This window comes from Centroberyx gerrardi, chromosome 2 (genome assembly GCF_048128805.1).
Source record: "Centroberyx gerrardi isolate f3 chromosome 2, fCenGer3.hap1.cur.20231027, whole genome shotgun sequence".
NCBI classification, from domain to species: Eukaryota; Metazoa; Chordata; class Actinopteri; order Beryciformes; family Berycidae; genus Centroberyx; species Centroberyx gerrardi.
In genome coordinates, this window is record NC_135998.1 from 14,662,161 (window position 1) to 14,678,006 (window position 15,846).

General features: G+C 40.4%; 1 protein-coding gene across 2 annotated transcripts in view; it reads left to right on the forward strand.

Annotated features, from left to right (window-relative positions):
• sppl3 (signal peptide peptidase 3) overlaps positions 1–11,988 on the forward strand; it is a 32,414-nt gene extending 20,426 nt beyond the window's left edge. The window contains exons 3-11 of one of the 2 annotated variants that reach the window (XM_071913537.2): positions 438–547; positions 747–866; positions 1,168–1,246; positions 2,268–2,380; positions 4,362–4,468; positions 6,264–6,427; positions 6,859–7,049; positions 7,269–7,378; positions 8,500–11,988. In XM_071913537.2, the coding sequence (XP_071769638.1) occupies positions 438–547; positions 747–866; positions 1,168–1,246; positions 2,268–2,380; positions 4,362–4,468; positions 6,264–6,427; positions 6,859–7,049; positions 7,269–7,378; positions 8,500–8,571 (1,066 nt within the window). In that variant the 3' untranslated portion in view covers positions 8,572–11,988. The remainder of the gene's footprint in view (positions 1–437; positions 548–746; positions 867–1,167; positions 1,247–2,267; positions 2,381–4,361; positions 4,469–6,263; positions 6,428–6,858; positions 7,050–7,268; positions 7,379–8,499) is intronic. The other variant, XM_071913538.2, reaches the window with a different exon arrangement.
• Positions 11,989–15,846: the final 3,858 nt, after the last annotated feature.

A 15,846-nucleotide genomic window follows, 5' to 3' on the forward strand; every position in this document is an offset into this window, starting at 1 on the left:
GTATTTGGTTAATTTCTGGGTGATTTACTAGTCTACAAGAAATAAATGTTGATTAAACTTCAACATAAAATTGGCTCAGCTAAACACTGTAGAGTCATCAATGTAAACACTCATCATTCCCACACAGATTTTATTTTATTTTTATTAAACTTACTGGGGACAAAACTGAGTCATCTTCCATCAACATGGTTGTGCAGGGGTTGTGTGATTTTGACAAGAGCCAGTACTTTTAGTATTTTGAAGTGTGTTTCTATTTGTAGTCAATTAGATGGTTAAATAAATGTGAATTAATTGGCAATGAAATTAGTCTAAATTCCCATGTCTAGTATACAACTCCTCACCTCATATCAACAATCTAGATGCTTACTATTTTCTGATTACTGATGCCAACACTCTCTCCTGCTCCTCCCTCCTCCCTCCTGTCCACCCTCATGCAGATCATTAAACATGGATTGTGAGAACCAGGAGAAGGATAAAGATGGAAACCCTTTGACAACAGGGTCCTTCAATAACGGCAACACAAACAACAGTGAGTGTTACACATATGGTGAGATATTTTCTTTGATTTACAATTCATCGTGGACCATGGGTTCCCTATAATTTGGTTAGCTGTTTAGCTCGTATCCAGTCTGATAATAGGCATGATTCATAGGTGTACATATTTATAATGTGTGTGTTGTGCATTGTTTTGTGTGTGTGTTTTTAAAGCTTTCTCTTGATGTGTGCATGTCTGTATTCTTTTGCAGGTATTCAGACCATAGACTCCACACAGGCCCTTTTCCTGCCAATAGGAGCTTCTGTGTCTCTGCTAGTCATGTTCTTCTTCTTTGACTCAGTACAGGTGGTCTTCACCATCTGCACTGCAGGTATCTGCCATTCTTAAATGTAACGCACAAGAAAACCACAATGTCAGTGAAGCAATTTCACACCCCTTGGTGTATAGGCAAGTAGGAAGGAAATATTTAGTTTATTTTAGAATTAGCGGTATAATGCTTTCCTATTTCTGTTAAATGGTCACAGACTGGGGAAAGCCTATTTTCTGGATTGATTATTGAAACTATAAAGACCATTAGCTGCCCTATTAGGCTGACAGAAAACAACTGAGCCAACCAGTCTAGGTGTAATAAGCTTTTGGTCTCACTGTTCTGCTTTGTTCCTTATCCTCAGTTCTTGCAACAATTGCATTTGCATTCCTCTTGTTGCCAATGTGCCAGTATCTGACCAGACCCTGCTCCCCGCAGAACAAGTAAGGAAACCATGTGGATTTTCTTTCTTTCTTATAATCCTGTCTATCTCTTCATCACCCTGCTTCCTAAGGTTCTCTGCGTGTTTCACAAATCTGCATAGAGCCATGTGAATCAACATTTAAGTGCATCAGTCTCTTGTCAATTATGCAACAAAAATAGCCAAATCTCAATAATGATTTCACAGCATATGCAAATAAGCTTCCCTTCCCTCTACAGAAGCTGCACATTCATTGCCTTGCATCATCGGGCTCATCAATGAGATATTAAAAATGCAACGTCGCCTGTTGTTGTACACATTTAACAAACACTGGCAAGTGTCCAGCAAAGAAACTGAAAGGAATAATGTTGCTACACTGAGGAAATTTTTGTCCTCCCCTTAGTTCACAAACCTTAGCATCACTGGTACATAGCAGGGCATTGATTATTTTGTTTTCTGTGTGTTGACTAAGGTTCACGATGCATGATTGTGTATTGCCTCGTCATGTACACCCTATATACTCTTTGCATAAACATGTACTCTTTTGTACACTGTTTTACTTTCCGGCATAATGAACAAGATCAATCTCCTTGTGAGGACCAATTATTCATCGTTACTGGACAATCACACTGACTGAAGCCTGCTAATCTGCACATGGACACAAATATAAGCTATATAGCCTATTTATCAAGCTTTTTGTATTTTGCATATCTGTCATGTGCATCTTGTATAGAAGCCTAGTAGTTCTTTGCACATCTGTGCCAGTGCTACTACACAGTGAAAATTGTTTGGCCTTGAATGTATTATTTGTCTGTTTATGGTTAGTCTGTCACAGTATGTCTGGTCTGTTTGTACATGTTTTGTATCAATCCTGTATTGTGTCTTCTAATGTGTCAGCACGATTTAAGAAAGTCAAATTCCTAGTGCACCCATTGTACATGGTGCAGTTCTCATTCATTCAAATCAAATTATCATTCAGCGTTGTTTTTTTCTGGTGAATAGTTAAGTGTGACAGTACACCTCTGCTGTGTGTCTCATTACAGGATTTCCTTTGGCTGCTGTGGGCGCTTCACTCTGGCTGAGCTCCTGTCCTTCTCCCTCTCTGTTATGTTGGTGCTCATCTGGGTGCTGACTGGACACTGGCTACTCATGGACGGTGCGTCACTCATGGCTGCTGTGTGAATGTGTCTGTGGCGGGTTTTCCATTTAAGCCTTAATTCACTAGAATTTGATACATGTCTGAAAGTTGTGAAATTGATATTTAAAGGAGGACTGCACAATATTGACAAAAATCTTTTGGGGGAATAAAGTAACATGTCAAACTGCACCCCACCCAGCCTTCCCTAATGGAGTAATGGATTTAATGGGAAGCAGAGGAGAGAAAAGGAGTGGTGCAGAGAGAAGAGTGATAGGAGGAGACAAGTTGAGAGAGAGAGAGAGAGAGAGAGTTAACAGAGAACAGGGGAAGGTCTATTGTCAGTAGCCAGACTTCAGCCTGGTTCATGCTTCACACACAAACAGAAGCAACGGAGTGTGCGTGATTAAAATGATGTAATTGTGGCCAAAACGACTGGGTGTATTGGAGTCGCGTGCACCACCTGAAATTTCAAACAATATGGACGGCACCGCAGCAGCTCCATCCAGGATTGGCTGAACAAATAGGAGCTGTAACTACTGGCCAACTCCAATGGAGTTTCTTCTGTCTTGTTGGGGGATGTGGAGCGCTGAATTTTCCTACAGCAGTGGCACAGGGCAACAGTAAATATACACATGCAGATTTGTCCTGGATCAAAATCTAGAAAAGCTGGTAACTCAGCTTAACCAAAACTTCTGTGAGTGTGCATGTGCCCTCTTCTTGCCCATGCTCACTCCTGTTGTAGTAAATGGAGTAAAGCTTTACCGCTATGATTGATATAACATGGTTTTCAAAATTATCTTTAATCCATTAAGTTTTCATGCACTAACCCTAAACCAATTAATACTTTATTATAAAACATAGAAAATGTAATTAATGACAATCGTGGCTTTGCTTAAATAATCATTCATGGTGATGTCATATTGTTAAGCTATTTCATGATTTTCCTACTAAACATTTTTCTTTTCACCTGTCCTGCTGCTCTGATTGCTCATCCTCCCTGCACACTCTCTTTCTAAAGGAAGCTGTTATCTTCCCAGCCTTGATAAAATAAAATAGATGAATCTAAAGTGGTAGTTTCAAACATGAATTCACCTTTTCCACACAAGTTGCTGGTTGCGGCTTCTCTTGTGTAATGTGCTGCGGGGAAATTCTCTGAGTGAAGCTGCTTTCGACGCAGATTAAAGCCCCAACTCAAGACGTACAGGCACACAAGCTTGACGTTCTTCTTTGTCCCTGCAGTGGAACTAGTAAGATAACACTACAATGCCCGTCTGGATTACCATCGCCATTGCATGTTATTACAATAAGTGCAACACTGAAGGAGTTTTACCATGGGCAACACAGCTATTGTTATGGTTATATACACACATTTTTGGCCAACACTGGGCATATCTTTATCAACGCGGCATGGAAAATGATCCAGGCAGCTGCCCAGGAACTTTTAATGCATGAAAAACCCTGACATGCCCGCATGTACAATCTCAACGCCATCTAGTGTCTCGTTGGGGCGTACATCCTCACAGATGCACCCACTGACGGACACAGAGCCCAGCTCTTATAGAGGTGCTCTATCCTTAGCACCCAAAAAAATATGTGCATTGAAGCAGGAAATGGGGGAACAATTGTCAGTATTCTCTCCCTAATTAGAGTCAGCGGCCATTGTACACAGTAATCAATGCTCTTTAAGTCAGCTTGCTAAAATCAATCCCCACATAGCTTGAATTCATTTTAGGTCATTACTGCTAAAATGTTAGTAAAAAGTATGAACATCACTTTGCTGGAACCCCATAGTGGGTTAAAGCCCATAGTTTGAAAAGAGAGTCTGGAACAACTTTTCCTTTCATGCCTGTCAATTTTAAGTGTGCGTGTGTTCATGTCAGTGTACTTCGCCTAGGTCATGTATGTTCCCTGTCACTGAAAGCCTTGCTCTGCTTATTGTGACACATGTGGCATCATGTGGGATCACGTGTTTTAACTCTCTGTGTTTTTCTCTCCTCAGCTCTAGCCATGGGCTTGTGTGTGGCCATGATCGCCTTTGTGCGGCTTCCCAGTCTGAAGGTGTCTTGCCTGCTGCTGTCAGGTCTGCTCATCTATGACGTGTTCTGGGTAAGATATAAGATACGCTTCCACCTGAGATACAGCTGACGCACAAGCCGCTGCCATGAGTTATCAAACAGCAAACACACAGGGACACACTACAGCTGAATAGTGATTCAACCTATACCCAGTTCATGAAAGCTTTTACATTTGTTTATTTTAAACACCCATGAGCCAGGTACCTCTTTCCCAGTAAAACCCTCTACCGCTGAAGAAAATACTGCATTTTACGTTTCTGGCAGCAGCAAACAGCGGTTTGTTTGGATTGCTGGGACAACAGTAGAAGGTGTGGGTAGTTAGCATGAGCAGCGATAAGCACCATGCCTGAACAGACAAAGAATAGATCGGTACATACAGAAAATCAAACTTCATCAACAGAGAATAGAGGAAGGAACTCAGAGGAAGGAAAGCGTGCTAAAAAGTAAAGTGACCGTCTCTGAGCCAATACTAGAGTGAACATCGACACTGTCTTTCCACGCTCAAAGATGAGAAGGGACTGAGGAGAGATGCAGATGTGTCTCTTTCTCTTTTGAACTAGTAGGGTTAGCTATTGTTCATTAGCCACAGTCGACATTGAGTGTCTTCATTATTATGTTAGGCCAATCCCTGCAGTCAGCGCAAAACGCCAAAGCAAGGACCGCTTATCTCCAAAGGTGTCATCAAATCAAGAAAGACATGAATCTTGTGGTTTATCACTTTAATATATGGGTGGCTGAGTTGGTGATTGAGAGAGGTGGAAATATATTATTTTATTTTATTCAGTTTGATAGACCACCACTGAATACTAGTAACATAATAATTGTCAGTTGGTTGGGACATTTGCTGCCATTGATTCTTAGGAGAGGAATAAAGGAATAAAGATGAGTATTATCAGCATCTTTAAGAAACCCAACGCCCCCAAAAGCTGAATCAGTACAGTTATTTTCTTTTTTTTTTCTTTTGGCCATTTATGTTCATAAAATTGTGAAAATAGGCAAACAAATGAATGAAACCCTGCTCTTTTTATAATTTGGTAGGATTACGTTTGACAGCATCAGTTGTTTTAAGCACTGATCAAGTCTGCCCTTCTGCTTACCTCGGTAATATTAGCTAGTGTTCCTGGAAACCAGCTGATATGGCAGCAAATTGCAGCAGCAGAAGTCTGAGAGGTACTAATAACATTGCAGTTTAGCATATAGGGATGCAAGAGTGATTTTGGATTTGTCAGTGACTGCATTTGAATGCAATCCATAATTGAACCATATACTCCATACTGTTCAAGATTCACCTTACACCATGAAATCCCATTAGATTGTTGAAGAATTACAATTCTGTCAGTTTAATTCTGAAAGACAGAATTAAACTGTTTTTCAAAGGAAAATTTTACAATTTCTTATTTTTGGCTCAAGGGGATTTGGCTCAAGGTCATGCAGAAGTCATGACAATGTAATGGAAACCCAATGCTGTAATGTGATCAGGCATATAAATAAGAAAATCATTCCATGGTCGTTCCATCAATAGAAAAATCCATGCTTGTTCAGTTGATTTAAAGACTTGAAAGTTATTGTAACAAATCATCTCCCACAAATATTTCTGTGCTTGTATGTGTGCAATAAAGAAAGTTTAATTGAAAGAAAGGTTAATTGACATGGTTCTTAAGTTGGACTGGCAGTGATAAAAATACAATTCCATGCTATTAGGACATAATTTTTCGGATTGCACAACAAAATCCTCTGCATATTATTTCTGTTCTGTCGTTAACTAACCAGAGTGTGCTGAATACCCTCGGTAACTAGCTAAATTGCCTCCTTGCATTTCCCTCCAGGTGTTCTTCTCAGCCTACATTTTCAACAGTAATGTGATGGTTAAGGTCGCCACCCAACCTGCTGAAAATCCCATAGACGTTCTGTCCAGGAAGCTCCACTTGGGGCCGGGGATGGGCCGCGACGTGCCCCGCCTCTCCTTACCCGGCAAGCTGGTCTTTCCCAGGTAAGGCTGATGGGAGTAGCAGAGGGTGATCTTTACACGTTAATTCAGGAAAAATCTATCTACTCAAGTGTTATTGATCAACCTCTGCTGTTCATATGAGCTCTGAAACCTGAGCTTTCTCTTCCACACTGAACACCCCCCCCCCCCCCCCCCCCCGTTACTCATTGAAGCTCTTCCCCTCACTCACTCTGTCCTGGTTTCTGCTATAAAATAACAATTTGACACCTAGGTCAGGACCTTAAGATGTGTTACAGAAACAACTAAATTGGTAACCAAAAAAAAAAATCATTCCACAAGGATTATTCTTCACAGTAGATACACATCAGAATTTGTGATACCTTCATTGTACAACTAACTTACAAGTGATGCTTCTAGTCTCTATGCATTTTAGCATTACAAACTTACTCATAGCTTTTTTCTCACCCATTCAGTTCCACAGGCAGCCACTTCTCAATGCTGGGAATAGGAGACATTGTGATGCCAGGGCTGCTATTATGCTTTGTGCTGCGCTATGACAACTATAAGAAGCAGGCATCTGGGGAAGTCCCAGGGCCTGGCAACATGTCCGGACGCATGCAGCGCGTCTCCTATTTCCACTGCACTCTCATCGGATACTTTGTGGGTAAGCAAGCAAGCGATGGATGACTGGATGTAAAGGGTTAAGGTGCTTGTTAGGTGCTTCTGAACTGAAAATGTATAAGTATAATCTTTCAGAATGATTTCAAATACCGATGTCAACTTTGAAGCTCGAGTTGCACATCTGCTGCTTTTTTCAGTATTTTATGAGGATACTTTGGGTTGACATTCACATATCATTGACTGTGTGTGACTCTGTCTTCAGGGCTACTGACTGCTACTGTGGCCTCCAGGATCCACCGCGCAGCCCAGCCTGCCCTGCTCTACCTGGTGCCCTTCACCCTGCTGCCTCTGCTCACTATGGCCTACCTGAAGGTAAACTGGGGGTGGGAGTCATACCTATGTGAGAGTTAAAAGGCTTTTAAGCTTTGCAGAAGTTGCATTGTAGCTGTTGTGCAAGACATGGACATAGATCTAACGCTTAACTGAGCATAGTATTTCATTCAATTTACAATTAAATTTCACATTTCAGTCATTTGGCTGTTGCTCTTATCCAGAGCTACTTAAATAAGTTCCACAGAAGAAAATCTTCTTGAATTCCATAATTGTAAGCACCCTGGTAAAGAAAAAATGCAACTTAACAATACATTGGCAAGAAGTACAAAAGGATAAATATTAGAGATGTATCGATCAGGTTTACTCAGGCCAATTCTGATTAATGACTTTTTTTAATGGTGTGATTGGTTGATTACCGATCCAATCGCCGATTGAAATTATGTATTTTACCCAGACTTTCTACTAACAACGGCACATCATGTAAAAGTGCACAGCAAGCATGCATAGCGAATATTCCAGTATAGCACTGTGTTTAACAGATTGTTCTTATGGCTGCATAACATAAATAAACCATAGGTTTTATCCAAGCATAGTAATTACATGTTAGTGTGTGCTTGATGACTGAGGTGCTGAGTCAGGTCTTCAGTGCGGCAGCAAAGGCTCTGCCTTCTGTCTAATACATTAAACTGTTCTAATGTAGGATCATAGGCTGTGAAATTCAAAACACAACATCAGAAATGAACTGTCATGCCTACGCTGCTAACGTTCTGCTGACTGCTGCAAATCTGCTCATACTTTTTACAGTAAACGTTCGACCGCTTTCCTGATCTGGCAATTGAAACTTTATGTTTTTTCTGATCAGGCCGATCACCAATGACCTATTTAGATAGTTTATTGGCCGATTATGATCAGAGGCCAATCGGTGACCCCTGATAAATACGCATTTATTAATGTTTAAGAAATTCAGGATGGCTAAAAGCAAACTTAAGGACAAGTAGAATGGAGGAATATGTGTATAGCAATAATAAGGACTAGAAAAGGGTAGAGATGTTATTTTTTTCTTCAATAAAAAGCTGGCTAGTGGCACAACAGGTACAGTAGGTGAGGATGTATAGGGAAACATTCTGATTTGTGTCCAAACTGTGGTGTGCCGTCTACAGGGGGACTTGCGGCGCATGTGGTCAGAGCCCTTCCATGCCAAGACCAGCAGCTCCCGCTTCCTGGAGGTATGATGCACCCTGGGATACACGACCAGCACGGGGAGGACCGCAGAACCCTACCCTTGACAGAGGGAAGGAGAGAGGGCGCACTCACAGTGAGGCCATGTTGTCGTCATCACTTGTTCATGCTTTCCGCCAGTCTTCTGTGAATCCCTCAGAAGGACACCAGTGTGTGGACCACAATGCCCAACACGACTCATCTTCTGGTCTCTGTTCCCTACACCCCCCCCCCCCCCCCCTGTTTTATCTCCGCTTCCTCTTTCTTTCTTTCTGTCCATTTCCTCTTCATTATAGCACATCCTGCCTTTGCTGTTTTTGTCGTACGCCTCCCTCTTTTTCTTTCAGTTCTTTTAACTCTCTACTCGGTCTCATTTTCCACTTCCCTCCCATGGCCCATTCCATTTTTCAGGCCTCTCCTCTCTGCTGTTTCCCTCTTTCTCTGGGTCTTTCATTTTCTCCGTCTACCCCCCTGCATCTCTGTATTTCACTGACTCAGATGAACTCGAGAGCCAGGCCTCCCCTTTTTGTGGACTTACGGTTGTGAGACATGACTGGGGTTTATATATATATTTTTTAGCATTGTCGTGGTCATTATTATTATTATTATTATTATTATTATTATTATTATTATTATTATGGAATGATTTAAACAAACATACAGTGGAGAAGAGGCGGAGTGTTGCAGTCGCACAGGACAGTGACAGTGCTTGGGAGCAGCGACACAGGAAAGGAGAAGAGTCTTCCCCCTCCATCCATCTCCCTCTTTCCCCTGCTCTCTTAATCTGTCCATCATCCCACCACAGCGGCTTCTCACCAACACTCCAGCCCTTCTCTGACACTCCCTGCCCAAACCCATTATCCCCTGTTCATCTGCTGTTCCCATTCCCCACCCTCCACAGATACGATATGTATTTTATTTAGAAAAATTTTATTCTTGGCATATACAGAAATGATGCATTATAAATTGTGAATGTGTCCCCAGTGTTGATGGGGGCACTTCTATTTGTATATATGTGTACACATGTATTTGGGGTATCTTGAGTTTGTATTTGTGTTTGGGAGCATGTTGAACAGGGTGGGAAACTAACACCAGCCACCAGCCAAATGCTGGTAAATTTGGGCTGTGGCTGGGAATTTTGTCTAGTCTAGCAGTGAGCGTCCATCATTTGGAGGTTCTTTTCTAAAGCTGGGTGGCTGGTATAATGGAAAAGTGGCTGGTGCATTTTGGAGTACCTCTGCCTCTGTGGCTGGTTGACGAGAAAGTTAGTTTCCTGCCCTAGTGTTAAAGTGTGTGTGTGCGTGTGTGTGTGTGTGTGTGTGTGTGTGTGTGTGTGTGTGTGTGTGTGTGTGTGTGTGTGTGTGTGGGAGAGCGAGAGAGACGTGTGAACGGTTGTTTTACTTGGTTTTAATTTGAAATCCAGAACACAGTTAAAACAGTGACAATAGTCAGGTTTCCATTGACCTGGGCTTGTTCAATAAAAAACATGACATGTCTAATGGAAACATTGCGTCTCTAATCTTCTAGAAATGTACAAAAAAAAATATTTTCAACAGGGGGGTCAGTTTTCTTGTATCAGTTTTTCTTGGGACAAGTGGAAATGTAAACAGTGTTTTTTCAAATAAATGAATGTCAAATTTATTTTAAGGTATGCTATGTCATTTTGATCATATGAACCCACACTTAAGGTGTGAAAACGAAAGGAATTGTGTTTGAAGGTTATTTGCGAACTACCCATGGACATTATATATCTTGCTGAGTTTTCTACTGAATACATGCTTTGCACAAGGTATGTCATCCTAAATCTGTGCTTATTTATGGCCATGGAAACACTACAAGCATCTTATTTTCAGCTTCCACAAGTCTATGCGTAAAAGTCTTTTTTCTGGGCATGATATCATTACATCAAGTTGTTTATATATTGTTTTGACAGAAGATAGATCAATGGAAAGACCACATCTTTATTTTGTCTGAACTTTGTAAATGTCAAAAGTATATTTCTGCCTAAGTTGATGAAGACCTGACTATTGTGAGATTCTGGACATAAAAGCCTGGAGATGAGGGTCAGTGGGACATGAAGACGTAGATCCATATGTAGTAATCTGAAAGATAAGTTACACTTCAAGAGTTTTGGGGGGGGCACATGATCCTCGGCATGTGCCAAGGCTTTCACTGAAGTTCTCTGGGTGGATGGTTAGGTGTGTGTGAGTGCCTGATCAAATAACATTACCTTCATGAAGTCTGTTTGGACCTAGGGAGGGGAGGAAATCTGTCATGCCCTTCAGAAGTCAAAAATGGATTGTAATCAATGGACCCTTAGAAGTTAAAGCTAATCCATAGGATGTTTTTACTGTCACCATTTGGTACCCAACAGTCTTACAGTCTTTGATTTTTTGATTGTCAGTCCTCCCGCTGTTTTGTGGTGCTTGTCAGTTAATAGCTAAAGTATACTGGAAAGTGTGTGAGTGTGAGTGAGCGCACGGCTGGAAATCGGAGAGGGAGAGATGTATGGACGATGCAGTTTGCTGGCTTTTTTTTTTTTTTTTTTGGGGTTTGTTTTTGTTTCGTTTTGTTGTTTTTGTTTTTTTTTACTTTTTTATGCTATCTGGCCGTGCATGTTAAGTGTACAGTGTGTCATTTCTCAGACTGCATTAACAGGGCTACTGCAGTTTTGAGACTCTGCTGGCCTACACCAAGGCACTGGACCTATGAGCTAGGCTAAACAGAGGAACGTCAAATGGACAAAGGCTACAGGTCAGAAAGACTGAGACTGGTCAGCATTGACCTCCTCTGACAGGCCTGACTGATTTCACAAAGGCTGAGTATTACCTGAACACTGTCAGGTTGGGACACTCGGCTCGCCCGCCAGTCCAGTTGCCTCAACTCGGACATCATGGAACCACAACCCCCGACCCTGTCCCCCTCGCCTCTCTACGGACATGGCAAGAAAAAATATATACATGTTTATATATACATATATATATGTGTATATGTATATATATACGTATATAAATAACTGATGACGATCATGGTGATAACAATTTTAAAAAATAACGTCTGTTTTCATTTTTTATGGAAGATGGCTTTCTTTTTATCCCCTTGTTTGTAAAGTTTTTGGGTTGTTTTTTTTTGTTTTGTTTTGTTTTTTTTTCTTAGTGCTTTAGTTTTAGGTTTTCCATTTTATACTTTTCTTTCCACCTCTTCTCCCCTCCAGCAGAGGGTTCTAGCTCTGTTGGTGCGTTGATATTACAGCTGAATGGATTCTGTATAGAAAAAAGGTGAATAAATAAATTAAGAACTGTGTAGTGAAACATGGATCCTGAAGCGCTTAATCTAAACACTTTGTCTCCTTTTAACCCCTCCCTGTGCCCCTTCCCTCTCCCTTCTTTCCCTACTCGTTCAGGATTCTGCTGTAAATAAACATGACTCTAACTGTACTACCAGTGTCTGCGTTTCATTGGGTCATATGCAAAAACATTTATAAGAGGTTTATTTACATCTGTCCATAAAGTCCTTTCCATATTATCAGTATTCAAAGCTGATTAAATAACTTAAAGCAGCCATATACATAGATCTCACAATGTGTAACCGTTTGCAAAGAGCATGTTGGAAATTTGAAAAACACTGTGTGTAAAAGTTACAAGATACTTAAAATTTTCTTCTGTACAAACAATGTGAGGCCTACTGCAGATTTACTTAGAATGCCATCAGACCAAGACTGAAGTTTTTTTCAGCCCACATTTCTGAAACTCAACTTAGATGATTGCTTGTTAAACTAAATATATAACGGACAAGAAGTTGCTCTGTAATCCAGGTTATAGATAGAATAGTATTTTTTCACTTTTCATTGGGTCATACAGGGTTCCCACACTCCTGGAAAACCTGTGGACCTCATGGATTATGTTTTTTCTGGTATTTTTGCCTTTATTGGACAGCAGACTATATTGGAGAGAGAGGGGGGGGGATGACATGCGACAAAGGTCCTTGGCCGGATTCGAATGCAGGACCACTGAGCCACCAGGACGCCCCAAGTCATGGAATTTTAAAATTGTATTTTCCAGGCTTGGAGAAGTTATAAAAAAATTATAAAGGGGAGAAAAATTTTGGAAAGGTCGTGAAATTGTATTTGTGAAGTTGATGATGATGTCAAATGTCACAAAAAGCTGTGGCTGGTTGGTCACTGACTGTTTTTTGTTGACAGAGTTAAAATAATATTATAATCCTTGATTTTAAAGTGAAAAACAAACTGTTGCTTAAAGTTAGTGTTTAATTTGGTCTCATGAAAATTTAGACATGGAAATGGAAAAGTTTTGGAATTTCATTGGTGAAAATGTGCGGGAACCCTGGGCCATAGTAACTGAAATATATGGTTCATTTATGGGGACATGCAAGTCCAGTTGTTAGGGCTTCCAATAAAATATAAATCACCTTACAAAATCACATATTACAGGACACATATGCAGCAGTGGCTCAGTGGTTAGTGCTGTCACAGCAAGGAGGTCGCGGGTTTGAATCTCGGCCCGGCCCTTTCTGTGTGGAGTTTACATGTTCTGCTCATGTTCGCCTGGGTTTCCTCCCACACTCCAAACACATGTAGGGCAGGTGGATTAGAGACTCTAAACTGCCATAGGTGTGAATGTGAGTGTGAGTGTCTATCTGCATTTATCTGTTTTCCTGCTTTCTGCCCAATGCATGCTGGGATAGGCTATAGTGAGTTAATCCTATAGCAAATCTTGCTATGTAGCCAAGTGAAGAAATTTGCCAGTAGAGACTCTACAATTAAAATCAATTCCAAAATCGCCTGGATGCCAATGTAAGGTAGCTAGATTACTATTTAAGTGATCTCCCCCTGTTAAAAGCCTAGTGCTGCATTCTGAACTGGTTCCAAGAATAGAGAAGGGTACAGTAGTCAATATAAAGAAGGAAGTTTTGAGACAAACATTTAATGGCTTCCTGACAACTTGTAAGAATATCAGATACAAATACAGCTACTGTATGCATTATCAGCATAACAGCATAACAAAAATAAGACCCAGGATGTATCCTTGAAGAACTCCACAGTGATATTGTGCTGATGAGGATATAGAGCTACACAAGGAAACAGAGAACTGCCTATCTGAGGGATATACAGTATAAACCGAAAAGAGCAGTGTCTGTAATTCCCACAAAACTCGACAATTAAGATGTTATCAGCAGCATCATTGGCAATGTTAAGTTCAATGAAACTAGAAGTTATCAGCATCATTCTGGCTCCTAGTAGCTTTACTATTTTTAGAGTGGAAACCAGAGTAGAATTTTTCAAATGTATCATGTCTGCTCTGACTTACTTGAGATAGGTGTTTATATTTTATTCTCATTCTTGCCTGTTACCTTGACATCTCATTATGAATAACTGTGCAAGGAAAAATGAAGAAGATTATGTCACCGGATATGATGTAAAACAAAAAATGTCATTTATAGGTACAGTGTATATATCCTTACTGAAACAAAGGGATTGAATAGTTTTTGCAAAATTTTCTTTATTTTATTTCAATTTTACACAGAAATCCTTACATAAATACACCTGAAAGATTTTTTGGAATCATTATTTATACTTTTCAAAGAAAATATAACAAAATATTAACTATTGTTGACAGACATCTAGGAAAGAAGGATGGATTTAGAAATCATTTGTGTTATTTACTTCCTTTTAATGACTTGAAAGTGTCCAAAATATAGCTTAAAAATGTCCTTACTCAAAACACAGAAACAGCTGACACAGTACTAATTGTGCTATGGATGAATCCACGGCATTTTATAGGTACTGTAACTAAAACTTAATCAGGAAATTTAAGTGTAAGATTTTCGAATGTTGTTCTTTTACATCTTCTTGGGGCCAAACATTCTATTTTTGACTGATGTGTAGAAGTGAGACAACATAGTCATGAAGGCTCCACTGGCAATTTGCATAAAATTGTATTTCCAACAGTCTCCAGCAGATGGCGACACAGTCCAAATCACTGAAAACACCAGAAGTCAGAGCAACATGAGAAGCCTACATGTCGGTCCTCAAATACACCACACTGAAGCACTGTGTAGCCACAGCTGGTGCATGCTGCATGAGTGATCAGTTCATGGCATATCACAACCAAAATGATAAGGCTATTGTTCAGATTAACCTGTTTTAGTAACATTACAGTGGCTTTACAGCTTAATTTGCTAAAATGAATACAAACTTCAAAGCTACAAAAACCATACTTTCACAGTGAACCGTCTATGGGATGTGGGCTTTTTGTGGGCCGATTCACAAAAATCAGTCTGCTCATTTATCAGGAAGTCTATTCAAATGAAAGACATCCCCTCATTAAACTGTGTAATCGATTCCTGTAGGCCACCATGGAGAAATCTTCTGAGCCTCCATGCGAAAATGGCGGCCTCAATGACAGGCCAAAGATGCTGAGTCAAGAGTTTCTAGAACGGCTGGTGCAGAATAGGAATAACACTCAGAAAGGCTGAGTTCTTCTCTCTGGGCTTGTACTCATCACCACTGGGTGTGAAGCCTTTTGTCTATTTGATCCATTTTAGTTGCCCAGTGAAAACAAATTTTAGCCCTCTGGAAGACAGGCCTGTTATAAAGACAAATGTAGGGCGAATACGTGTAGGTAGAAATAAAGTTAATATAGTCAAGAGTGAAGTATATGATAGTGAGGGAGGGGAGTGACACTACACTGTTATGGAAAATGTAATTATACTCACTGAGTATATGCATTTAGCCTCTCATTTTTTAAAGATTTTTATATATAATATAATATAATCAATACAGTTCACAGTTCAGTGAGCTTTACTTTGATATTTGTTGCCATTTCCGTCAGTTGAAATGAGGTACAAGTCACGTTTTCATGCTTAAAAGGGGCATTTCACCCACAAAATATTTCTGAAACACTATTACATGAAATTTATGTATATTTTCACAGCAATTTTTAGTTCTCTAGATTGCTGATGTTACTGAGCTAAAAGGGGTTGGGTGAAGGAGACAGGCAGACAGACAGACAGGCAGACAGACAGACAGACAGACAGACAGACAGGCAGACAGACAGACAGACAGGCAGACAGACAGACAGACAGGCAGACAGACAGACAGACAGGCAGACAGACAGACAGACAGACAGACAGACAGACAGACAGACAGACAGACAGGCAGACAGACAGACAGACAGACAGACAGACAGACAGACAGACAGGCAGACAGACAGACAGACATTCAAGTAAGCATGCAGACAAACTGCAAGACAGACAGACAGACTGACCTA